This window comes from Glycine soja, chromosome 6 (genome assembly GCF_004193775.1).
Source record: "Glycine soja cultivar W05 chromosome 6, ASM419377v2, whole genome shotgun sequence".
Lineage (NCBI taxonomy): Eukaryota > Viridiplantae > Streptophyta > Magnoliopsida > Fabales > Fabaceae > Glycine > Glycine soja.
This window is the reverse complement of record NC_041007.1, coordinates 45,237,048-45,264,217: the sequence shown is the minus strand read 5'-3', so window position 1 is coordinate 45,264,217 and position 27,170 is coordinate 45,237,048. Positions and strand designations below refer to the sequence as shown.

The 27,170-nt window shown below is 34.7% G+C and overlaps 3 protein-coding genes across 5 annotated transcripts; all 3 read right to left on the bottom strand.

Annotated features, from left to right (window-relative positions):
• Positions 1-1,051: 1,051 nt before the first annotated feature.
• Positions 1,052-15,934, bottom strand: LOC114417173 (homeobox-DDT domain protein RLT2-like). Of its 3 annotated transcripts, none has more exons than XM_028382282.1 (18): positions 15,050-15,934; positions 14,374-14,841; positions 11,636-11,709; positions 10,881-11,306; positions 10,720-10,809; positions 10,446-10,643; positions 10,145-10,367; positions 9,603-9,703; positions 9,008-9,094; positions 8,516-8,668; positions 8,262-8,417; positions 6,583-6,792; positions 5,825-6,502; positions 5,119-5,676; positions 4,092-4,727; positions 3,839-3,943; positions 2,766-3,029; positions 1,052-2,005 (listed from the first exon to the last, which is right to left on the bottom strand). In XM_028382282.1, the coding sequence occupies exons 1-18, from the start codon at positions 15,162-15,164 to the stop codon at positions 1,205-1,207; spliced, it is 5,343 nt and encodes a 1,780-aa protein (XP_028238083.1). In that variant the 5' UTR covers positions 15,165-15,934; the 3' UTR covers positions 1,052-1,204. The 3 variants fall into 3 exon arrangements, with proteins under 3 accessions (XP_028238083.1, XP_028238082.1, XP_028238084.1); XM_028382281.1 differs by having other exon boundaries at positions 1,052-2,008; positions 15,050-15,932; XM_028382283.1 differs by lacking the exon at positions 15,050-15,934 and having other exon boundaries at positions 1,052-2,008; positions 10,881-11,295; positions 14,374-14,506.
• A 1,357-nt stretch (positions 15,935-17,291) lies between these two features.
• On the bottom strand, positions 17,292-18,027 carry LOC114414377 (protein DMP7-like). The gene has a single exon (XM_028378624.1). The coding sequence runs from the start codon at positions 17,933-17,935 to the stop codon at positions 17,411-17,413; it is 525 nt and encodes a 174-aa protein (XP_028234425.1). The 5' UTR covers positions 17,936-18,027; the 3' UTR covers positions 17,292-17,410.
• Positions 18,028-22,682: 4,655 nt separating this feature from the next.
• Positions 22,683-26,678, bottom strand: LOC114417171 (50S ribosomal protein L9-like). The gene is made up of 6 exons (XM_028382280.1): positions 26,546-26,678; positions 25,475-25,660; positions 25,253-25,387; positions 24,810-24,926; positions 24,344-24,448; positions 22,683-23,072 (listed from the first exon to the last, which is right to left on the bottom strand). Exons 2-6 carry the CDS (start codon positions 25,619-25,621, stop codon positions 22,908-22,910), a joined length of 669 nt encoding a protein of 222 aa, XP_028238081.1. The 5' UTR covers positions 25,622-25,660; positions 26,546-26,678; the 3' UTR covers positions 22,683-22,907.
• Between the last annotated feature and the right edge of the window lie 492 nt (positions 26,679-27,170).

Here is a 27,170-nt window from a genome sequence, read left to right as displayed (position 1 = left end):
AAAGGGGTATACAATGCATGATTTAAGACCTTAGATTTAGCTTAATGACATACAATGCATTTGAAACAATATTTATTATTATTAACATCATGTTTCATTTTAGACCAAAAGAAATGCAGGTGAAAAATGTCCAAAGTCTTGTCAACCCCAAAGTGACTCACCAATCCTTCCTCATGAACTTCTCTAATCAACAACTCACACAAAGAACCCTTAGGCACACACAACCTTTTGTCTTTAAATAGAAAATGAAAATCTTCATGCCTAAAGAATCCATTGAGCAATTTTCTCACACAATTCAAACAACCTAAAGTCATCATCACAAGCATACAACCCCTTTATGTGATCAAACCCAAGCATTTTAATTTCAAGCATGGTTAGTAAAGAGTATCTCATCGAAAGAGCATCGACCACCACATTGATCTTACCTTGTGATATATAGTAATCACCAATCTCTTCACTTCATCAAGGAAAATTGACTCAATAAGAGACAAAAAGAAAAGATTGATCTTATGATTTCGATTATCAAATAAAAAGAAAATTTTTGTTTGACTACAAAATACAAAACCAATTATTTCCACTTCAAATATCTCAATGGTGCCTCTGCTAATTTTTTCAAAAAAGAAAAATTATGGCTTTTTTACAGTAATTTTTTATGGTTTAAAACACTAAATTTGTACCTTAATAGCCTTAAAAACTTTTTCGGTCCCTTCCAGTTTTTATTTTATTTTTATAATTTTTGGAAAGTGTCTTAATTTTGTTTATATTTTCCTTAAATATTTACTGCATTAATTGTTTTTGTTTTTACACAAATATCTTTTAAGTAAAGATGTAATAATTAAGTAAAAAGAATGAAATGTTATTGATTTTAAGGATAATTCTAAAAATATAAAAATTATCGAAAATTTAATACCAATTGTTAGTTACAGGAATAGTTAGACTAGGCTCGCTTTTTTGTGTTTATGATTTTCCGTAGCATAAAAGAACCCACCTAAAGATTAATAATTTAATTAAATCTCAGTGGAATGCAACCTACAGCCGAGAGAACCACAGATGATGGATATTCTCTTTCAAAATACGAGAAACATTTTCTTTCATAATTTTGCAATCTACAAAGTATATCACAAATCACTGGCCTACATTACTAAACAAACCTTCAAAATTTAACTACATACTCTTGTGGAGTCACTTGCAATGACTGATACTATTAATCACTATAGTCTGATGATGTAGAACCAACTCCATCCAGATCCATGTTTTGTTCTGCATTTTCTTCTTTCCTGTCCCTTGCATCTGAGTTGCCCCCAATTATGTAACCTTCAACATCAAGATCAATTTTCCCGTTGTCGTCATCATCATCGTCAACATTGTCATCAATATCCATATCTTCCTTACCAACCACATTATAGTGGCTTCCATGTAATAAGTTCTCAGACTTCCCACTAAATACACCCTGATATCCATCATTATTGTCCACCAGATAATCATACTCATCACCTATTTCTTGATAAACATCATCTTCATAGCCTGATCTCTCTGAACTACTAGCATTTAGTGCAGCGGCTTCCATTTCACCTTCATTAATCTCCTCTTGGACAAAGATACCAGCTGCTTCCTCCATGACATCTTTTGGGGTATCCCTCTCACCAGTGATCACATCCACCTTGGCTTCTGATTTCTGCCAGCTTCTAATGCTACGAGGACCACGGGCATTTCCTCCTTGTCTGCATGGTCTCCCTTTCCATTCAAGTAATTTTCCCATTTTCCTGCTTCTAGAGGTAGTGCTTCTCTTTTTAGAACCGGATCTTGAACTAACCACCCTCCTTTTTGATGATGTTCTTCCACCATGAGAACGGCCACGGCCCTGTTGGGTCCTTTGTCCTCTGCTGCAGCTCGTAAGACCAGCTCCAAGATCAACCCAGTTCTCTACAGCACGTTCAGCCTGATGTGAAGTTTCAATTGCACCAGCATTGTAAGATTTTCTGGCAGAAGCATGTTTTGATGGAAGCTTCTGAAGTGAGAAACAAAAAGTCAGGGAAATTCAAACTTCAAACTAAAAATACATATGCAAATTATGATAGGCTGATTCCCACAAAATTGCAGCCAAATTATTGTCTTCTTTTCTTAAATTTCTTATAGAAGCATACAAAGATTACAAGTGTTGTCATGCTAGAGAAATCCATTTGCAAGGCAAACCTACTGAAATTCAGATTCCTCTCCTTGCTCTAAAAAAAGAATGATATAACACACCCTACACTCTTTATTTTGCTAAACTGAACATTGTCCTACCATAATTTCACAGAATATTACAAAAGTTCCATCAAGTGAACAGATAATAAGTTTAAAGTTGTCTTTTTCTTTTGAATCAGTTTTTTAATACTACATTCAGTTATTTTTCCTCCATTCACCAACCATGTTCCCCTTGCCATAATTTTAAATAGGAGGATGGTCCAAAATCTTAAACTGGCCTATTATTTGGGTAAAGATCAGATTGTGTTGGGTCAAAGTCAAAATGATTGGACTGCACAAAAACATATTCCCAAACCTAGTACATTAGTAGTAGTGTACCACTGTACCCTTCTGAGAGGAGTGCAACATTTTCTTTATCCTCACCCCCCTCACCTAAGGGCTTTTGGAAGGCCTTTCAAATTTTTTTCATTTTAAATGATGTATGAGCACAACAACGTTATATTTGTTTATTTTCCTCAAACCCTTTTAACATTTTCACAATAGTTCACAATCAAAGTAGGAAAAGGAAGAATACTCACCATCACAATTCCAATTTTCTTATCCTTCTCAGACTCCAGCTTCTGCTGTGAGGTGTAAAAGATACATGCATCAAGTTGCAGGAGCCTTAGAGCTACAGCAGCTGATGTATATGGAACCCATGGAAGTACAGACATCCTTTCACCATCAATGGAATCCTTAGTGTGACATCCAGAAGCACTAAACAAACCCAACAGCTCAAAAGTAGTTTCATAGTTTGAATCCAAATACTCCCTCTTTATAGCACCTTCCAATGCCGTCAATATCTGAGAAAGAAATGATATCCTACACATCAGTATCAGGGTAAACAAATAAATGAAAAAGCTCAAGATAAACTATGCATATTCCACTTCATGGTAGAAATGAAGGAGTAAACAAGAAAACACATTAAGATGAACAACAAAAACCTTAAATGGTCAGCAATAAGGTATGATTGTATGAAACAATGTGTTGAGAAAAGAAGCACTACAAAGCATCAACATTAAATTTTAAAATGTTTAGACTAACACAATAACTAGCCAACTAGGCATATCTTCAACTGGATCACACCAGCTGGCTGGAAGAACAGTCCAGATGTGATCTGGCTATCCAGTTTGAACATTATCCAGTTCAACCACAAAATCAAACAGTTGAATCAATCAAATCATGACCCAAAGGTCACACCAGTTCAATCCCATGCTTAGTTTTTAAAACATTGAATTTGGTAAAAGAATACTGTTGAAGTAACTTCTATTCCTTAGAAGTTCAATTGCAAAGACTTGAAGGGAAGGCTATTATCCACAATTACCAGCAGCATTGTCCTTCCTCATTATCCGTTTTATCAAATGACAATGTAATTTTTCAACCAGAACAACGACCCTAAATTTTTCTTGGTCTTAATTATCTAAATATTTTCCAGCTCCTTATTGAATTATTACCACTACCCCACTATTGGAAACAGGGTATTGATACAGCATTAGTTAGTCTTTCTGTCTGCAACAGACATGGGAAGATCAAAGATGAGCTTAACTTGAGACCATTAGCAACCAACTGGAAGTTCCAAAGCATGATCTATCAAGATGAACCAGATTATAACCTGAAGAAGGTCTTCGCTTGATGAGGAAGCATCCAGCTTTGTACTCCAAGATTTCCTGCAGCTGTCTCTCCAAAGAGGTTGCAGAGCTTCTAGGGGAAGGGTTACCTAAAACCCATAACCAAACACTATCAGCTCCAGTGAATTCAAACAAACAATAAACAGAGACCTTATCTAAATTCTAAACAACTATTAAGAAAATATATCTAACTAATCCACAAATCACAGTCAAGAAAAAATAATATAAGGTTATCACCTCAACAATTGACAATAAGATTTTGAGCAATCTGATCCTCAAAGACAATGAGGACGAAGCATGAAAACAATCAATGTCAATCTTCACTTTGCCTTCAGAATGAACAATATGTTTGGAAGAACTAGGGTTGCTCTTACAAGCACTGAAGGTTCTACAGCAGGAAGAGCATGGAGCTCCCCCAGAGAAATAGGCATGAAGGCACAAATCACATATGGACTGCAGTTGGTGGCACCACTTCTTCCCAAACTTCATTGCAGAAAGTACTGAGAAATTTAGACATTCCTTTCGCATCCATTTCTCAAAGTCCCAATATCTCATACAAGCATCTTTGTTATCAGCTTCATTTCTTCCAAGCTGAACCACAAAAGATGTTGAGGTCTCTGATGCATCCAGATTATCAATGCATACAGAGGAAGAACCATGAATATTAGCACTGCAATCTTGGTTTGAAGCCATTTCAACAGATTCTGTCTTGAGTCTCTCGACAGGGTCTCCATTTTGCATTCTCATGTTAACATTTTGGGCATTCTTTCTAACAAATTCTTTGAAGTACGTCTCAATTCTTTGCAACATCATATGCAAGTGGGACTCCCTAATCCCACGTACATCCAAAGAAGCCAATAAAGCATCAAAACCCTGCATGTAAAAGGAAAATAATGAAGAAAACAAACACAACAGAATATCGAGGATAAACAGAAATAAGACTTTATATATAAGATTTTATACAAGGAGGCGAAAAAAGAAATGAAAAACTAGTTTTAAGCATCTATGAAAATAAGATTTATATATAGATACACAGGAAATAATGATATCACAAAACTTTGCTAATAATCTATGCAGTTGGTAGCATTAAAAGTGATGGCTTCCACTTCCACATGCAAATCATTAGTAATTAGTAATAGACATTTTCTGCATTAGCTACATCAAGCTTCACAGAGTAAAGATAGAACATAAAAGATGCTACTAAGAAAATGCAAAGACAACTGGAAAATTGTATAAGATCAACTCAGCCTCATAGAAGCAATACCTCTTCAGAATCAATCAACTTCCAACGACCATCATTCAACTCCACAAAAATCCTGCCACAACCTGGATCATTTTGAGCAGATGTTGTGAACTGCCAGTATCGATTACGTCTTCGATCCAAACCAAGAGGCAATGACCTATACATGTAAGTTTGCTCAGCCAAGTGACCAATGTATGACTTTAAATTTGACCTTGATTTTTCAACAACATATCCTGAGTGTTGGAAAGAATAATTATCTGGGCCAGTAGAACAATCTTGCATCTGCTTATTGACTTTTAATGGAGAACTCTGAAGATGATTCTGATTTTCCTGTAATTCAATGCTCTGTTCATGCAGGTCATGAGAATTGAGCAAAGCCTTACTATTTTTATCATCAGCAATAAGCACTGGGCTATGTTTACTATCTGCTGAGGGAAATACAACAGTCAGCTCATTCGTTTTGTCCAAATAAGAGACAGACTGCATCTTAGCAAAGTAATCCTCTTTGATACGGCGTTTATCAAGCTGTGCTTCTGCCCACATCTGCTTTTTTAAAGCATTTGCTGCTTCTAGACGTTCCTGAAACACTGCTCATCAGAAAACCCCACGCATGCGTGCACACGCGCACACACACACACACACACGCGCACACACACACACACTTGTATATGTTGTTTTAAGGCCACCTACAATGGAGATAAAAGAAAGTAAAAAACTAAGAAAATACCTCAAGTACAACACGAATTGAATTTCCTTCAGTTGCCACACCAATCAAAGCAACAAGAGCATGAAGACGCTCAACTACACTAAGATCCGAGTACTCTCCCTCTGTAAGCCCTTGTATCCATGGTTCACCTGGAATGCTTTCATCAACAGCTATTCCTTTGACATTAGGATCAACCACATCATTGTTGCAAACAGCAATTCCACTAGAGGTACTAACATCTTTATGTTCATTAAAGTCTTTGGCAACAATTGAAGCTAAATCCTCACCCACTTTCTCAAGGCTAGTATCATGAGTTTGCAAAACCTCAACGCTGTCCTTTCTATTTCTCATCTCAGAGTCTGCATTAAATCCCTCATAATTGGAACTCTCCTTTTTTGCATTTGTTTCAGTTCCTAAATCATCAATCTCGGGATCTTCTTCCATATCGCTTTCAGAATCTTCATCCCTTTCACCATTATCAGCAGCTTCTGCCTCCACAAATCCACTTTTGAACATCCTGATTCTTTCCCTGGCACCAGAATAAATTGCTTCAGAATCAGCTGGGTCCTTTCTATATGCAGGACGTACACAATATGTTGAAGGAGCTGTCCTTTCAAATAGTTTTGTATCCCTAGACAAAGCAGCAGAAATAGAAGCCTCTGGTGTTTTGCTTGTTGTAAGATCACGAAGTCCAGATTTCTAGATAAACAAAAAAAAATGAAGAAAATTTAATCATTAACATGAGATTATGAATAAGACATCCAGTAGAATAGTTATACCTGAATCTTGTCTGCAACTTCTAATATATTAAGGCCTTTGCTTCCTTCAAGAGAAAGGACATGAAATGCAGCAAATTTAACAGTTCCAGGTGTCAAACAATGCCTAGATCTTCTGGGGTTAGATAATCCCTTCTCTTGCATAATAGCAACAGCATTTTCAACAGCTGCTCCACTGCGTAGATTAGAAATTATATCTCTACCATCATTGCCCTGCACTTGCAACCCAGAAGGGGATTGAGAAAAAAACCCAACAACAAAACCAAAGAAATGAAATTAATATCCCTTTTGTTATGGAATGCTTAGAAAAATTATTTTCAAAAACAACACAAATACCAATTATGAACACAATTTACAAATTCACAAACATGACAAGCAAATATGTGCTATATTTCATCAATCATTCTTCTGAAATTTATAGAGTAATTTCCTCAAAATTCTCCTGCTTCAGAATGGGAGAGAGGTGATTCAGATCCCCCCTCCCCCCAATTCAGAAGTAACAAGTTAAATACCTTTCATTTTTCTGTTTCTTGACATTGTATTTGATCAATAAAAATATGTAATAAATGCAAATGTATAACCGACTTTATTGCATGATGATGATGACGCAAATCGGATGCAACCAAAGTAGGGTGCACCAGTGCACATAGCATAGCAACATTGATTATATTGAGAAAATATTTGAAAATGTATGTTCATGAGTAATTATAAAGTAGCAACATTTGGATCAACCTGCCCAATCTTTTATTTATACTTAAAAAACTACAATTTAACATTTAATAAATGTACAACTAACCAGTGCCTAAGGGCAATGGTTAAGGAATCAATGAATAGAAAGTTTTTATTGGATGGTTGCATTGGAAATCATGAGTGTACTATTACACTTTTTAACAAAAACACTTTGTACTTTTGATTCCTTAACCAGGTTAGCATTTTTCCAAATTATAATGTTAGGGACCACAGACAAAAAAGGGCAACTTGATGCTCAAGGTTTCCACCTAAATGTGCAGCATAAACAGGGAGACTTTTTCAGGATTTAAACCCAAGAACTTCCCGGTCACAAGGTGGCAGTAACCTTATCATTGCCCCAAGGCTCATCCTCCAATGCTTTTTTTTTTATGCAAGTTCAATTTTTTGGACAAGGCATTGGTTTAATAGATTTAAATAAAAAAGGAACCACATAACTGTTTGTAAAAGACTTTTTCCTCATGACATGTGTAAAATGCAAGTTCTCAAAAGTGACAAAAAAGTTAATCATTGCAGATGGTAAATTGTTCGACTCAAGAAATGAAGACACTGAATTTTGAATAATAATTGATGTAATGTGTTATTTAGGGCAGATTTAGGTATATACAACAAACACAGGTTTTCCCCCTAACAAGAGTCTCCTCCTTCAATAGAAACACAAATTTGCAAACTACACTTTTCAAGAAACATCTTTCAGTAACTTCCTATACAGTATACACCCTACTAAAAACATAACCATCTCAAAGAGAAAAATATGACTGCCTATGCTTACAAGCTACTAATAGATCAAGCCTGCCTTTCATTTTTTGTAACATAAACCTTCAACGGCCTCTGTCATCACCCTTAACAGTCCCCTTCGGTATATCATAAATACAATGGCTGACAATAAATTTTTAATTGAAAGCAATAGTGATGAATGGTGGGGGAAAAAATACCTCATTATTATTGCAAGGATGCACCTGCTCAATACTCAGTTTCTTCAATTGGGGCCCAAATCCTGCTGACAAAGCAAATTGTCGCAAAATCTCTGGCCATGTTAAGGGATTTAAATGCCGCTGCCAATTTCTTATATCAAAACCCCACAGATAGGCCTGACAATAGATTCCAAACAAGTTTTTTTGGGTTGAGAAGGGAAGAACAAAACAGATAATATATTTAAAAGCTGGAGGGATGAAAAAAAATTACTCACCCCTTCAACTACCTGTGGATGCCCCCCACCAGAGTTTGTAACACTGTGTTGGTTGCATCCTAACCCAGTAGAGGGTGTTCTTGCAACATCTTCAATATCTTTTATAATGGATTTCAGAAGTGCAATATGAATCTCACCTAACAACCTTGGGTCCTGCATTATTAAGAGAGCAAATATAGATCCATCATCACAAAGCTTTGTTAGAAACATGTAAGTATGTCAAGGCTCATTGTAATATCTAGGTTCAGTGCATCAAGTAAATATGGTAATCAGGAAAACTGAATCTTCGTATTTAATATATTCATTCATTAGATAAATATTGAATCCATGGTGTAGGTGAGTTGAGACATGATTTTCAGCATTAGCTTCTCTTTTCTATCTCTATCAGAAATCATAAGTTCAAGGAATAATTTTAGGACAAACAAGACCTTGAATAGGGATCTTAAAGAAAGAGATAACCTGGCAAAATCGGGTGGAGAAAAGTATACTTACATGGTCATGAAAAGCTTGTATAAGTTCATCCACGGTAAATGGCCATATTCCAAGAACATCAGCAAAGGTAATCAAGAACCTCCAAACCTAAATACAAAGCATTTATATTCATCACAGTTGAGAGAAAATTCAGTAAACCACATATAGTTACTAAATGCAATAAAAAGAATTAATTTTATATTTTGAAAATATTGGTATAGTTTAATAGCTTTAATGAATGAGGACAATAAACATCTTCATAATAAAAACTAAGCACAATTACAGGCTCAATCCAGGTATTTGATGGACCAGTGAGGCAGAGCTAACACAAATGACAAAAGAAAATTTCCCAAGTGGTGAGTGAGCAGGTCACATTGTTCAATAACAATACAATCTACAAGAAAGCAAGACCATGCAGAAAATAAAATGAGTCATTTATCACAAAATACAATAAATTTGAACCAACCATAACTAGGTTGCAGATTTTATATTGGTGAAGGGAGATAGTTTTTTTCACAACTATGGTTAGCCTCGCCGACAGTAATAAAATCAGAGTCTCAACAAATTTCATCTACTAATAAGAAAATCCAAAAAAAAAATGAGAAAAAAATCTTACCATCAGAAGATTACCCACGTTCTCATCAGAATCTGACCAAGGTTTAATTGAAAATATTCTTTTCAACTGTACAGACTTGGGTGGGAAGGATGCCCGTCCATCTGAAAAACCAGTGCATGTTTGGTCTAAATTAATGATAAAAAAAAATTCCCCTCCCCGCGCCCCCAAAGCCCATCTATTAAGATTCTGATTATAAGCTGTTTTGATCACAATAACCTTTAATCTCCTTGTGAACAAAAGGCATCCCCTTTTTAATACAAATATTAATGTATATACTCAAAATGAATTAGATGCCCCCTCCGAAAGAAGATACTTTTGATATTATTCCCTTTTCACACAATTTTTTTCAGGTATCAAGTCAATTTGCAGCATATACAAACTTCAATTTCACTGCTGACTAAAAAAAAAACTGCTTTCAAAATGAGTTAGAAGCTAAGCAGATCAGCATGACAAAAATGGCACAAAACAGATTCTAATTTGAGCGCTTCAGTTACCAAACTGCCCAATCTTAAGCAAGCAGAAAATTTAAGCAAATTATTTACCTCGATAGAATTCAAGATTTTGAATAGTTTCATAGTCAAGAGCCAGTATCGAAGAGAGTTCCTTCTTTGATGCAGCTAACTCCATGAGTTCCAGGCGTTCATCTTCAATAAGTTCTATTGATTCTTTAGCAATTCTGCGAGCAATAGCTCTCTCATTGGCAGCTTTGATCCTGGCTGCCTCTTTCTCCCTGCGTAGTTCTTCCTTCTGTCTCAGTTTCTCAGCCTGCAAGAACAAATAACATAAGCTTTACTAATTTTCACATAACAGATCAGAATAAATTGACAGATCAATCTTACATACTCTGATTGATTCCTTCTGTAAAAACTTCTGCCGCCGTTCCTGTTCACGCCTCTGTTCTCTTTGGTACCTCTCCTCCTCTCGCTGTCTCTCACGCAATAGCCTTTCCTCTTCCTTCTGCCTTTCACGCAATAACCTTTCCTCTTCCTTCTGCCTTTCACGTTCATGTCTCTCCATTTCTTTCTTTGTTTGTTCTTCTCTCTTGATGTATGGCAAAACAATATCAGCTACAGAACAAATATATTCATTAAAGGGGAAAAAATAGACTGACTCAAACCTTTTGCCTTAGAATATCCTGTTTTTCAAGCTCTTTTCTATTTTTTCTCTCTTGTGCTTCAAGTTCTTGTTGCATTTTAGTGTCATCATTCTACAAAGAAGACAAATCAATGAGCAACCATTGTCTAGTGATAAATCATGTTGGATTCGAGCATTAGATACCTTTCGCTTCCTTTGAAGCCTTGATAATTCCTCTACGTGGATAACCCTCCCGTCAGATGGCATTAGAGGGCTGTCAATCAGAGTTATTGGGTGAGCCCCATTATGAATGTCAGCTGTTACATCAACAAATGGGTTCTTTCGTGGAATGCCATCATTTTCTCCTGAAGCAGATGGCAAAAGATGATTCTGCCTACCTTGCCGAGACAAAAGATTTAGACCAGGTAAATGACCTTGAATTCCGTATCCATAAGGTGCAGATTCATTCCCATTGAGGAAAGATCGTCCACTAGATAATAAAGTCCTAGAATGTGGAATGCCATCAAGGGAACTATAGTGGATAGAGGGGGCAACTCTCTCATATGTCTCATTTCTAACAGATGGCTTCTCTGGAATAAATTGGTATTCGTGCAGAGTCCTTGAAACATCCTAGATAATGAACTTTTCAGCCAAGCCATAAATATGCATATAAAATATGTTTTTCACCTAGATAAGGTATATAATTACAACAAACGAAGGAGATAATCAAGATACAAATGAAATAGAATATTTAACTAGTAGCATGCTTGGTACAATATTTAACCAGTAACAAAAAAAAGTGATTATTTCTCTATAGTAAGCTGAACCAAGCATGCACTAGTACAAACCACAGTTGTAACCTAATGACTTTTAAAGTAGTACTACTGCTACATTATTCAAAAAGATTTGTTTAAAACTGTGAAACTGCAGAAAGAGAAAAAGAATAAAAGAAATATAACCTTGTCCAGTTGTTCATAAATTTTCGCCTCAAAAGGACCTCCACATTGCCTGTGTTGCCCCATTGTCACTATCCCTGAAATAATAGAAAATATTGCTGAGGGTTCAACAGTAGTAATTACAGCACAAAGTCATGCCAACTGAAACAAGTTTACCAAACATCTGGCATGCACAACATTGACAAGAATATATGTTGTGCTTTTGCAAAGGAAAAACATTTTCTAGTAAAGAAAACTTGATATTGGACAAGCATTTCAGAAAGTAAAACAAGTGTTCTAGTGCTTCTCTTAAAAGCTAAAATAGTAGCCTCTGGGAGGAAAAAAAATCTAGAAAATAGTTGTAATATAAGAGAACTTTTTCAAAGCTTATCAAAATGCACCTTAAGTGCATGTTTGGAAAAGATTAATTTCAGGAAATATTCACTTCTTTTTTGAAAGTTCTCTTGGAAAGCTAACAAAAAAAAAAGTGATTATCTCTAGAAAATAAGTTGAATCAAACATGAACTAAATCTTTTAAGAGCCTAAAAGTGATTATTGGCTGCAAAAAAGACTTCAACTAACCAAATCCATACAAAACAAGCACTAACCAAAGTTCTCTCATGTACAACATTGACAAAAATGTGTTCTACTTCTAATGCGCCCTTTCCAATTTCCAAATTCAGTTTCTAAACCTTTGAAGAGCTCGAGTGATTACTGACCGTAAAAATCATATTCTCAGGGCCAAAATGCAGTGAGTTATGGCACTCTATTACTTACAACAAAAAAATGCCAAATACCTGTTATCAAAAGGGAGATAATGCTTTGAAAACTTTTAAATAGATATCATTCTCTTCAAATTAACCAATAAATGTGCCACAACTAAAATGAACAATTACCCAATCAAATCCAGATGAAGACTGACTCATTCAAATGCATTGTTAAAGTTTACTTGCATGACAAGAGCATTTTCATAAGCAACTAAATTTAAATTTTCACCTATATAAAGCTGGTAGGTTTGCTTGGTCTAATAAGCTATGAAAATTATCCATTTAAATGCACATTAATCCATAGGAATCATACACTTAAAAGCAACAAAAATAAGTTAATTCATTCAGTTCATACATACCCTATACTAGTCTAACAATGCAAATATCATGTATGACCTTTGTTGGAAAAAGCCCCCTAAATTATGGTCACCCCTAGATAGAGGGGGTGAGTTGAAAGTCCCACATTGCAAGATTAACTATATAAGTGAGGAGCAATCTTCACCTTATAAGCCGATTTTGTAGGATTGAGTTAGGCCCATTACTCACTCTCTAAAATGGCATCAGAGCCTATCCTAAACGGGTCCCTGTGTTTGTCACGCTCTAAGCAGGTAGCCTTAAGCGTGAGGGGGATGTTGAAAAAAGCCACCTAAATTGTGGTCACCCCTAAATAGAGGGGGGGTGTTGAAAGTCCCACATGGCGGGTAGCCATGGGCAAACAGGGACATGTTGAAGTCCTACATTGACTAAAGATAGTGCCGAGATAATCTATATAAGTGGAGATCAATCCTCACCTTATAAGCCGGTTTTTTAGGGTTGAGTTAGGCCCATTACTCGCTTTCTGACAACCTTGAACTCACAATCAGGTAAGATCCTTAGGGTGGTTCATTAGAATATCTAAGTGTAAGGAGCAATGCATAATAAAACAAAGTGGAATGGAATGGAACAAAATAGAATAAAAACAACTCTCCATTGTTCCATTGTTTGGATACTTGAATACTTCATGATGGAATGGAAATTTCCATTCCATTGTCTGGGAAGTGGATAAAATGGCATGAGTTACAATATAATCAACAATGTATTACCCTTATTTTCAAATACATAAAACAGCTGTCCTTTTTTTCTTTCTTGCCATTCATCAATATTGAATTATTGATGCTGATTGAAATGGATATATCTTGATTCAAATTTGGTCATGACATTGATGCTTATGAATAATGGACGAGATCCGACTATTGGCAAAGAAGAGAGAGAAGAACAAGCTAAAACATAGCAGTAACTAATAAAAGATTATCTATTTACTATATATTAAAATAACCCTTGCGAACATGTATCAGCTTCTCATCTATTTCCCGTTCATTCCCCAACACTACTTTGTTTGATTTCCCTCACTTTTCAGTTAATGTTGTGATTATACTATTATTATTATCATCATCATAGCACTATTGTATATTATTGTTAATTATTATTATTAACAATTAATTGAGCATTATTATATAACAACATTTTCCAACCTGCAACAAGGCCTTCTGTACCAGCTGATTTTGCTAATTGCCCAATTGCACGAGCGACCCTTGTTGGCAACACACCATAGGCAGACACAGTGATGCATGTATGATGTATCCATATCAACTTCATAGTACACAGTACACTGGCGGAAACACAGGCGGGGTAGCGCCTGTATGTCTGCATTTCTATTTCACTATCGCGTTTTCTTGCATTAAAATGGATATATTTTTTATTTATTTATCTTACTATGCATTGACATGTATAGCCGTGAATTATATGAATATAATTGGTATATATTATGTTTACTAGCACTAGCAACAAGATGCCCATCTCTCAGTCTCATTGGAATTCATACCTGACTAAGCCAGGAGCATGAAAATACAAATATTTTTTTACAGTATAAAATAGCCTCATTCCCACCCTTTTGCAATATCATTACATATGGCATGGCAAAATTTAGAAGTCCTGCAATTAGAAAGTCAAGTTTACCTATTGGTGCACCAAATGCATCCGGCGGCAAAGAATCAAATTCCATCCCCAGGATGGGTCCATCTTCTCTTATCGGCTCCCCCAACTGTCTTTCCACAAATGCAACAACTTGCAGCACATCCATGTTCTGAGGTGGTTCATAGTAACTGCTGCCCACCACTGCTGGCAATCCAGCTCCCATACTAGGAAAGGCCGTCATCCCAGGCCGAGGAACAATTTTCCGCGAATCCAGATGATCGAATGGCCCAGAAGCTAAACCACAATCACGCCCAACATCAGCCCCTGTCACTTGCTCAACACCCTCCTCACCCACCGCCGGAGCCCCCGCAAGGGATGAATCATTTTGCAGCTTCTTGGCATTTCGGTCCTTCAGTCTCCGGTGACAGAACCACATCTGCAATTGACGATCAGACAGACTCAGCTTCACGGATAGCTCAGCCCGCAAAGCCTCCGAAGGGTAAGCCTCCGCTGAACCACACAATGCAGAACCGCATTACACAAAATCTCACATTTCAGTATAAATTCTCACCACAAATCACAACCCCCCCCCCCCCCCCCCCCCCACACACACACACAATCTCACATTTCAACATAAACTCACACCACGAATCACAATTTAAACAAACAACACACAAAAGAGGTGCACAAAAAAAATGGCTGAATTTTTTTCACTGACCAGCATAGGCTTTTTCCAGAACTTCCAACTGTGAAGCCGTCTTCATTTTGCGCTTGCTCTTATTCTCTCCTTCCACTGGCTCCTTCTTCTTCTCTCCTTCAGAAACACCCTCCATACACAAATATCAAGCTTTTTACTCACAAAACCCCAACAACAAAATTGAACTATTTTTGTTCCAGAGAAACCCAAAACCCCAAAATCAGAAACAACCCAGAAACCAAAAACCCTCGAAGAACACGGAAAGCAAAATCAGAGCCAAAAGGGGTAGCTGGACGCGTGAATTCAGAGTTTCTCTCTCTAACATTTCATCCACTCTCTCTCTAGGGGAAATAATTGAAGGTGTTCCAATTTCACTCTTGAAATGAGAGTCTGTGATTGAGATGAACGGTTAGATTTGGGGAACAACAAAAAGCAATAATTAATGCAATTGGAGTAGACATTAGGGAGGAAAATGAAGAAGAAGAATAAAATTATGCAAAAACAACGATAACAATAATAGTAATAATAATAATAATAGAAAAGGTGTTTGTAAATTGTAATTGTATGATCGTTGATTAATGAAAGAGAAATAATAGAAGCTACGAACAACAACATCCCCAATCGCTGCCATCGAAATTGTGTTTTTTGTTTTTGTTTTTTCTCTTTTTCGAGTAGTTTTTAAGTTTTATCGTACAATGTTCGATAAAATGCCCAAAAGAAATTGTAAATTAATTAGAGAGAGTGGAATTGTTATTGTTGCCTTTTTTTCTGTTGAAAGGAAATGAGTAAGTAGTGACTTTGATTCACGAACAAATGTGTGTGATAGTGGTTTTATAAATTATTATTGTACGTGTCATGTGGTTCATTTGATTTGATTTTGTTCATTTGATTTGATTTGGTATGGATTGATGATTTGATTTTGAACTGTTTCTCTCTCTAAATACGTAGAGGAGTTTCTCTCTCTAACGTTTTTTTGGGGTTGCTGTTTTTTTTGGGCGTGGTGATCCTTTGATCTTAACCCGTTACTTGTTTTCAATGGTTTGTGTTCATTGTCGGTACGACACTGGCATTGTCGTTTTACCCCTGCCCCGCGCGTGCTTTTTAAGATTATTTGTTACCGCGGTAAAAACACACGTCCACAGTGGTGGATGCTTTTAAAGTTTTACTTTTACCAATTCTGATCAATGAAGCTTCTTTTAATTAACTGCGGTAACAGTAAGGATTCAGAATATGATGAATAATTCATTAAAAAAAAAACAGAAAAAGAATATGTTGAATGATTAATGCTTTGGCGGTTTGCCCACTATTCTACTACTACATTTGCTTATTATTTATCGTACGTAGAAACGTTATAAAGTTGTTTTTATTTCAAACACACATATTATTAATTAAAACTTGTTAACAATTTTATGAAGTAGATAAATATATTTTGACAACCAACGACACTTAGACCTAGTGAGAGATTGAAAAACGAGAGAAAAGAAAGACATATATGATAAAGGATGTGATGTAGCATGAAAAGAGAAATTAAAAAAATATTGATAAAATTTTTAAAATAATTAAGTGTGTAAATATCATTATTCTTATGAAATTACCTGAATTTTATTTTTTCTTAATAAATATAAACTCGTGATTTTATAATTTTAATTAAAAAATGTGGGAAATGTATGTTATTGTGACATGGTTTGATTACCATTTGCTTGCAATCTCAGTTATCACAATCAGATCACGGTGTGGCAATTTAAAACCATGCTTCGATCTTTTGTCAAGAAATGCAGATCTACAACATTTCATTAATGCATATGCCATTTTTGTCTAGACATCTTCAATGAATTGGTGGTGATCTGTATCACCCCTTTATATATGAATAACGTGCGGCGACTTTTCCTTTTGTTGGAATCTCCATTCCATAAGATGAGTGTGATCTTTCCACAAAAAGTGCTCAAATGGCTGAGACCATCTTAGGATTAATTTACTGTTAGGCCCTGGAAATGTGATCTACTTAATTTTATCAATGTCTGACAATTGAATCAACGAAATAAATGACCAATTAAACCACCCGAATTTTTGTTAATTATTTTCAGCCACCCAAATGAGGTATTTAAGTATTCCATGCTTGAATCTTATATAAAGCCACATGTCTTTCCATTTATTTACACTTCTAATAAATTTGGTTAATTTTTACCAAACTCAATGGCATAATGCCATGGTGTGTGATTCATGTGTTCACTCAACCTCACTTTTTGTTGTTGCTATTGGTATATCTTTCAGCACTTGGTTGCAAAAAATGAAAAAAAAAATAAAAATTCCTAGGCTTTCTATTAGAATTACACAAAGCATGCCATAGAAGAAGAAAAAAATGAACAAGATAGATCAATGAAACTAATTACGTGAGAGAGGGAAGCCAATCCCATGTCTTTGGCTAGGGAATGCAACAAACAAAACGCTGCAAACAATTCCAATCCCAATAGGCAAAGTCACAAGAAGCTCCTTGGCCTCCTCAGAAGGCTTAGGAAAAAAACAGCTAACAACACTTCCATCTAAGAGCGCGACCGCCAAGAAAACCAAGATCGACATGAAAGCATGGAAGAAATCAATGAACCTCAGCCTATACTTCTCAGCCTCATCAACAGGAACCCTAATTGAAGCATCCAAAACCCACAAACCTTTCAATGAGGCCACCCCATATCTCACTTTTCCCCTCTCATCCCTGAAGCTGTCAGTGAAGGACAGAAGAAAACACGAGATGCTGCAAAGGGTTAAGAGACATGTGGTCATGGTTTTGCTTGTTAGGGTTTGGCATTGGCCTTGGTGTGTGAAAAGTGGTGATAGGGTTTGGAATATTAGCACTGTTCCTGTTGGGAGAAGCTTGGCCAGATGTGATGTGCCTTTGAATGCCTTTCTCATGGTTCTTTGTGTTGGGGTTTTGGGCGTTTTTTGAGGTAGTAGTAGTGGTGTAGGGGCGTTTTCCAAAAGGGGTTCTTGAGTAGTCACATGAACATCCATGAAATAAACAAAGAGGGAATAATAATCTTTAGTTTTTTCTTCAATCTATAGTTCCAATGTTTTGTCAGTTTTGTATTTGAAACGTGTGTGTGCTGATCAAGCCTTTGTTAAATATATATGTAGGAAATTCATATGCAAGAAACTGAAAAGCATTTACGTGGTTTGTTACTTTGTTATCCCCTCAACAATACAACGTTTTAAATGTACGTATGTTTGAGTTACTGCAATGGAACTATATGTTATATTGTTATTGAGCTATTTATGGTAAGAAATATGCTATATGTTTGGTGATGGAAAGAAAAAGAGGTTACACATATAAGTAAGAATATTAATTAAGGTTTTGTTTTTCGTTTTGGTGTAAGGGCCATTTGCTTTTATTAGGGGCGTTTTCAGGTTTCCTTCAATTAATTTGTGTCATGCGATTGTGTTCTGGTAAGGATTTTTAACAGATAACTGAAAACAGTTACCTTATTATTCTCTTACTTTTGGGGGGACGTTGTTAAAAGATTTTGGTTATACTTGAATGTCAGGATTATATCTTGCGTGCTAAGTTATAAATTTTTTAATTTTATTAAGTGCGTAGGTTTTATTTTATATGTTTAATTGCATTTTTTATTTACTCCTATTTTTTTTTTACTTTTTGATAAATTTTTCTCCTAATCAATTAATTTGTAGTATCTTATCCTTAATTTTTTTTAAAAAAATACAAATTTTATCTTTCATCGTTGAACTTACGTGACATACTAAAATTATTACATTTTTTATCTTCAATTCTATACTTTTTGGTGAATTTCAATCCTATATTTTTCACTTTATGACAAATTTTACCCATAATTTTTCACTTTTAAGTGAATTTTACTCTTAACTTTTATGTTACCACATCATGTCAACAACATAAGATAAAATTTGTAAGTTTTTTAAAAATTGAAAATAAAAGGTGTCAAATTAATTTATTAGAAGTAAAATTCACGAAAAAGTAAAAAAATTAGAGATAAAAAATGTAATTAAGCTTATTTATATAATTATTATTGATAATTATTGTTTAAAAAACATTGAAATTTAATTTAAAAATAAAAATAAAAAGGATATAGATTTGAAACAATAAAAGGATAAGAAAAACTCCTAACAATATCATCATTTAAAAAAATTCTAAAAACATTGTTGTTGAAGAATAACTTCTAAAATCAATATTCTCATTCGAGATAATGATTTAAATTTATAATATATATATATATATATATATATATATAGAAGTAGATTTAAAAGGGAAGAAAGTACCCTAATTTATTTTTAAAATTACTTAAGTTAAAAGTTCTTATTGAATAAATCAGGTTTAAAAGGTTTTATAAAAAAATTAAATTATTTAATGCTTCATTAAATAAATTAAATTTAAATTGTGATATATTTTTCTATAAATATAAATAAAAACTGATTATAAGATTATATAACTTTTGGTGATTTTTGTTTTTAGTCTCTCAACAAAATTTTAGCTAGCTAGTCTTAGTCTCTATATTTTTTATTTATTAATGTTTTTAGTTCCTCTCATTAAGTTTCTTTGATAAATATAACATGACAACCATGTGACATACTAAACTAATGTGGCAATCACATGTTAAATTAATTTCTAGATAAATTATGTTTTAGTTATTCATCTTTTATAAAATTCACTTTTAGTTCTTCACTAATTTTTTGAGTGATTTTAGTCTTTTAACAATTTTTTGATTGGTATTAATTACTCAACAATTTTTATCTTAATGCCTCAACTTTTGCTGCTCATTATTTTTAGTCATTCTCATCATGCCATCAAGCAATGATGTGCAACCATTTGACTTGCCACATATGAATTATTAATATAAATTAACATCCACATAATATAATATTATTGATTTAAGATATTTTCTAACTTTCTAAGGTGTTACAAAATTTCAAGATTGTGTAAAACTATTGAAAAAAAAAGGTTTAAAATTTTGAATAAATAACAAAGAAGGAGATCCAATAAACAAAATCAATAAATCACAAAGAAGGATATGAACAAATCAACAACTCATAAAATCATGAACAACAACACAAATCAACAACTTGTGGTAATTAAAATCGGTGAGAATAAGCAAAATCACAAACTAGTGGAAAAAAAAAGATTCTTCCTCTCCATTACATTGCCTCCATGTGTTTTCACGAACTCATCGTGTGGCCTTCTCCTGGATTTTTTTTTTTATCAAAATGAGTCATTTTTGCTAACTAAATACCATTTTGGTTGGTCTCCGAAGTATTTTCAAAGTGGATGATATAAGTCACTCAGGATTTTGGTGTGTTAGTCAACTCCTCTCCATTTAGGTGACACCACTCTGCAAAGTGCCACCGATTAAGGTGACTAAGTGACTTGGTGGCGCTACCCTGGATGACTTCACCTAGTGAGACACACTTCTTCTAGATAGTGTAGTCTTGTTGACTTGGTGGTACTATCCTACATGGTTTCACACAGGTGATGCCAAACTGGATGACTTCACTCAGTTCTTATTTAATAATATTTCTATTTTTAATTTTGTAGAAAAAATAGTTTTAATTAAAAATTTTAATAGGTAAAGTTATAACTTTATAATAATATTTAATAAAAATATTATTAAATACGAATTGGGTGAAACACCCCGTTCGACACCACTTATGTGAAGTCATGCAGGGTGGTGTCACCAGTCAAGAAAACTTCACTATCTTGGAGAAGCGTGTCTAACTAAGTGAAATCACCCAAGGTGATGCCAATAAGTCACTTAATCACTTGAACTAGAGACACTTTGCAAAATGACGCCACCTAGGTGGAGAGTCCTTGAATGACGCTATCAAAATCCTATGTGACTTGAATCAGTGACTCTAATAAATACTTTGAAGATCAACTCAAAATGATATTTAGTTAGCAAAAATGACCCATTTTTATCCAAAACCCGCCTTCTCTCCTTTCGACTTGTAGCACCTCATAACCACCAAAAAATGTTTTATAATGCTATATATCGATCTTATATAGTAACCAACTAATTGATATGTAGCCAACATGGGGACGGATAGCATTATCAATTTTATATATAATTTACACATTACTAACTAGCTACTAGTAGAATAGTTGTTGGTCTACTATCTGATATTAATAATTCTCATGTTATAGATGAGGTTTTATTTATTTTATTTTTACTTTCGTCCGTCTCTTTCAAAATGAAGGTGCCCAATTTAGTTATTGTCAGGGAATTGATTGTTTGGTTATTATTAATTTAACTTGCAGATTTTTTTTTTCAATTGGAAACCAAATGGTTGGCAAAGAACATTGATTGCATGATGTTATCGGTACCTATTTATTCTGACTCTGTAATTTTGTGTTCAATTTTCTTTCTCAGATGCTTATCATGAAGCTATACATGTTGATTGAGATAGCAGCACAAGGGGAGAGCAAGGTGGATCTGCAGAAGCCATCTTTTCTGGCAAGGAGGTAGATATATAAGATGAGTATTTTGTCCAAGATTGGAAGTTAATAGATAAACAAAAATCAATAGCTATTCGGATAAAATATTTGACACCTTAGTGCACAAATTTAGTTGCCGGTGAATTTTGGGCAGTTGGAAAGGGGGGTAACAAGTGGATTAATGCTGATCTCAAATTAAGTAATGTCATGAAGACATTCCTCCTCAGTCACCAGATAGAGTTAAAGTTTTCATTTGAATCAAAATCATGTGTTAAAGAAAGTTTGGAGAACTCAGTCACCAGAGAGAGTTAAAATTTTCATTTGGCAGGCAAGGCAACTTATAATAGGCTTCCCACTAATAGTCGTATTACCCGCTGGAGTTCTGGCCACCCAAGGTGCCATCATTGTGTGATTCCTAAGGAAACCACCATCCATCCATGTTCTGAGGGACTGTCCCTTAGCATCATTGGTGTGGTATCATTTGCTTGACCCAGCTAACAGAAGTAGATTTAATCGACAGACTCACAACCCTTCCACTATTAAGCCATTTAGACGATGGGATATTATTCTGTAGAGTTGGAAAAATTATAAGAATTTCATGGTTCAAATGGCTAATGTTTATGACTTTTTCTAAGAAGCAGATTATGGTCAAATGGAAACCCCCTGACTCAGGATGGTTCAAGCTTAATTCTGATGGATCGGTCCAAGGCACTAATGGTATATATCATGAGGCAGTGGTTTAATCATGGATGATTAGGGGAGATGGATTGTGAGAAATGCTAGGAAATTAGGTATAACCCCAGCCTTTGTGGCATAGTTATGGGGAGTTTATCAGGGTATTAGTATAACTCGACATAGGGGAGTTTATTGAGATAATTGTTGATTCTCAAGCTGTTGCTTCTGTGTTGAAAGGAGTTAATGAGGGGTGTGCATCTGGGAGGACTGTCATTGTTGCCATTTGAAACATGTTGACAAAGGATTGCCATGTGAAGCTCAGTCATACTTTCCGTGAAGCAAATCACTATGTTGATTTGCTAGCTAATCAATGTCGAGAGCTGGAGGAGGACTTGGTGATTTTTGAGCAACCACCAGGGTTTCTGTCTCAGATACTGCTTTTTGATTCTTTAGGAGTTGAGACTCCGCATATTTCTTAGTTTCTTTTTTTTTTTCGGGCTTTAAGCCCCACCCATTACCAAAAATATATATTTGACACCTAGACAACTTTATACAAAGGAATGTCAATAACACATGAGACTCCACTCAATAAAAACAGACTATTCAAGAGACATTGTTAAATGAGTGGCGTTTCTGTTTCTATAAATAAAAGCAATGTCAAAATCTTATAATCCTCGGATTCAATTTAATGATTTATTAGCATAAAACCACTATTCCATCCCTTGTGAACTTGAATTCAACAAGATGAGTGATTTATTTACTCCTGACTTTAACTTTCAAACTCCAGTTAACCTTGCCCTCTGGCAACGGGATGGACCTTGGTATACGCAGTGGCACCTCATATTCTCCTAATGTGGATAGAGGTGATGGAAGATGCAGGTTATCAGGTGCAACGTTCACACAAAGTTGTCTTGCCACCTTAAATTAGAACAACATACAAAAGTCAGTACCAGAGAAATAATGAGGAAAAAAAAAGAAGAGTGAAGCTCACCCTTCTAGAATGAAATTAGCATTAGGCACATACATTTTGGTAATTTCAGACAATTTATCAAGAAGTAATTTTTCACTCATTTACTTTGAAGCAACACAAAATATTAAATCCTATTTTTCTTTGATAAGAAACCAATGTTAAATTAAATACGATTTGCAACAGAAATACTAACACCTCAAAGTAACAAACTTGGATTCATTAGTTTGACAATAAAAAAAAAGGATGTTAGAGACAATGCACCCTGCGAGAACAATCATCTCTGTTCATAGCAATATTTGGGTGGCAAATAAGGATTATTTTCACAGAAATTCTTTATTTCCAGCATTGTCATATATATCATCCAACTCTCTTTCCATTGATTACAAAAAAAAAAAAAAAATAGAGCTATCCCTAGTTTTACTAACATGTCAAGATAAGTAGTAGGGTGAACAGTAACATCACACCAACTGTAATTTTTTTTGGAATGCAAACAAATTCTTATGACTGGCATCAGAAGTACCTAGAACTAGAAGTCACTGTGCATAATAACTCCCTAGGTTACAAAGCATTTAAAACAGACATGTACTGATAAATACCCTATAACCAAAGGCGAAATGTAAACTAAAGTTAATCCAAGACGTCATGTAAAGAGTATTTTTTTTATCACCATGACATTGGTGTAGAGTATCCACCAATTTTACTGTCGAGTAATCTCTGTTGGGGAACCTGACTAGCCCACCTTTAGTGGGTTTCTCCCAACCATGTTTTTCCATCCACAAGACTCGAACCCGAGACCTAACTTAAGGGGACCAAGCTCAAGGCCACTCGGAACAACAACTTGTTGGTGTAATGTAAAGAGTATTAGGTGAAGGAATAGAAGAAAATGAGAAAATAGAAGACTATTTCATTTGATGAAATAAAAGGCAGAGTATTAGCCCCTATTTAGACTTCTAATTATAATTAAATAAGGAAACAAATCATGAAATATGAAAACCATTCACAAGAGGTCATCTAGTATGCTCTAAAATATTTTAAGATACAGTGATACAGTAATAATATTATAAAATATTATCCAGGTATTCTAACATGAATCATTCTCTATTCCATGCTCTGAATAATGTCAAGAAAGGTGCATATATTACAGACTATATTCTTATTTCTTAATTTGTTACTTAGCTAATATCAAAAAAACATTTAAACTACAAAGAACAAATATTACCTCAGCCACAAGAGTATCTTTTGTCACAGGATAACGTAACTCCAAGGGGTCTTCTTTTGATTCACGTGACTTGGCTTTTTGAACATTAATTAACCTCCGCAAAACCTATTAGATCATCACATCCAAACCCATATTAAAATTATATATTAACTTGGTTTTAACATAAAATATTCTATCGAATTACAAATTATCAAATGCATATTTCTATTTTAAAACTTTAACAGCTACAAACTATGGGGGTATCTTCACAAACATTTAGTCTAAATTGAAGTTTTAATAAGTAATACATTTAAAAAATAAAAAAACCCAGAATAGTTCATCTATACTTTAGCCGAACCCAATTCCCCAAGGAGTGATAATCAATACAAAGCAATACTCTACCAGAAAAAGAAAATAATTATCCCAGAAACAATAGCAGAAATAGTCTAAAACAACAATGAAAAGCTTTGAACACTAAACTACAAACCAGCTGAGCTTTATCAAGACGTAATGCTGCCTTTTCATACTCTTTCATCATATCTTCCTTGGACTCTTTAACTAGAGTGACATCTTCTTGTTTTTCTTCTTCAGTTGGTTGATAGATCTGAAGCATTTAAAACACAACATTGGAAAATGGTGAATACAGAGAAGAATATTATGGAGACTGCTTATGCACCAAGTATACAAGCATAGAATGTTGACAGTGTGAATCGCACACACATTCACATAACCACAGGAATAAATACATAGGATGCAGTTGTTCTTAGGATGAAACATCTAACAGAATTATCATATCAAGAATTTAAAATTTTATTCCAGAAGATAGTAAAATGCAGAAAACTGTAAGTGGAAATAATTTACCTAATAACGACATTGACCAAGAAGTAGCATATATAAATGGATAAAACAGAGATTAATGAAAAGAAAAACCTTGCGCTGCTCATTGAGGAGATAAGCAAACTTATCAATGTTAGGGAAAGCAAGGAGCTTGGGCATTAGGTGGTTGCGAAAATATCCAGGGGCAACTTTGACAGTGTCACCTGCCTTTCCCAGCTTATCTATGTCCTATAAATTGGAAATTAGAACTTTCAGAAAATTGAATTAAATGCAATTCCAGAAAAAAAAGCATCACAACTCAAGATAAATAATTACATTTGTAAGGATGACTTGGAGCTTCCTCTTGTAACGAAGTCCTTGGGAAGCATATAAGAGTGGGTTTACCACAACATTATCACAACTAGCATCTCTAAATCTAAGGACCTGCCTAACACCATGTCTGCCAAATTGAAGATAACCCATTCAGATTTGGATTCGGATTCACAGTCACTTCTTTTGTAACTGTTAAGAGCCAGAACAAATTACCATCAATATCAAACCAACAAATTTCATTTTATTTTCAAAAATAAACACTGTGGTTAAGCTTCTTAAGAATAAGAATAGCAACAGATCTTCTTGTGATGTGCAATTCCATGTATTACATTATTATTAATGTTATAAGAACCAAATTCGAAGCCAAAAAGCCTTGGGTAACCTATGGTTAAACCAATCCAACAACAACCTTGAGGCCTTATTGGTTTGATTTCAGGTTCAGGTCTAAAAACAAAGATAGTATTACGGTAACCTTGCACTTTAAGAACACATAAACAGTCATGTATCCAAAACTCAGCCGTAACATCAACATCAATACAATAATAACAAAAAAAAAACTCATGTTTTTGTTAAATTACTTCAGATGCAAACAAGAAAGCCAACAGGTGTAGCATCACAAATTCAAGCGCCAATATATCACACACTAGTTCATTTCTGAAAAGTTCAAGCATTTCATCAAACAGGTGGCGGGCAGGCAGGCATGTTCAATAAAATCCAAGGAAGATACAACCCACCATACACATTATACAAGGCATCGACCAAGACTCAACATGATTACAATACGACTCAAACATAGATTGGAACCGAAAAGGAAATAAAAGTGAAACACACACACTAAAAAAAACGGCCTTTGAGAACACAGAGGAATTGCTAAGAACGAACCTTGCCACGTAGAATGTGAGTCGAATTATATAATAGTAGCATTTACGGGTCATGGCATTCACAAAAACAATTATTATTAATATTAAGACCTTGATTCAGTGTTGGGTTTCGATGGCAACCAACGAAGATGAACTTAACTATTCAACTAATACATGTTTAATTGTTAATAGCTTCAGATCAATTAGGACTTACCGTAATCAACGAAGTGGGTTAGGATATGTATGGGGGTTTCAAAACTTGAAACCTTCTTCACCAGGGCTGCTATCAAAATGCACAATTGTAGAGTTTAAAGAATGCACTTTAGGTTCATAAAGACATTAAAAAGGTTGGGTTTTTCAGTAACTTTATATCCCACTGCTCAAGTTGTTTAGTAGTATAAATCTAAATGTTTAATTTAAACATATTTATTTATTAATAATTTTAATTGAATAGAAATTGTTAAATTAATTTTCATCGAGATAGAATAGTTCTTCAAAATTAAACAAAGCTATAAATATCTTTTTTATACCTCAGATATGACCATTTTTTAGATTGTTACTTATTAATTTTTTTTCTACGACATTTCTAATCTTTTGGTTTTGGTAGTGTTTGTTTGTCATCACAAATGGAATGTGGAATGTCAATGCCATTATTGTTACATCATTGTTATGTTAATGTGTTTTCAGAATGAATTTTAGTAGGCTAATTGGATATTTTATAAAAATATTTTTCTTTCCTTAACAAGTAGAACGTAGGTAAGTTTGTCCTGTGAAACTTGTAATCGATTATGTTTTTTTAACCCGCATCCGTCCCGCATAGCTTTCGGGTTTTGCGGGCC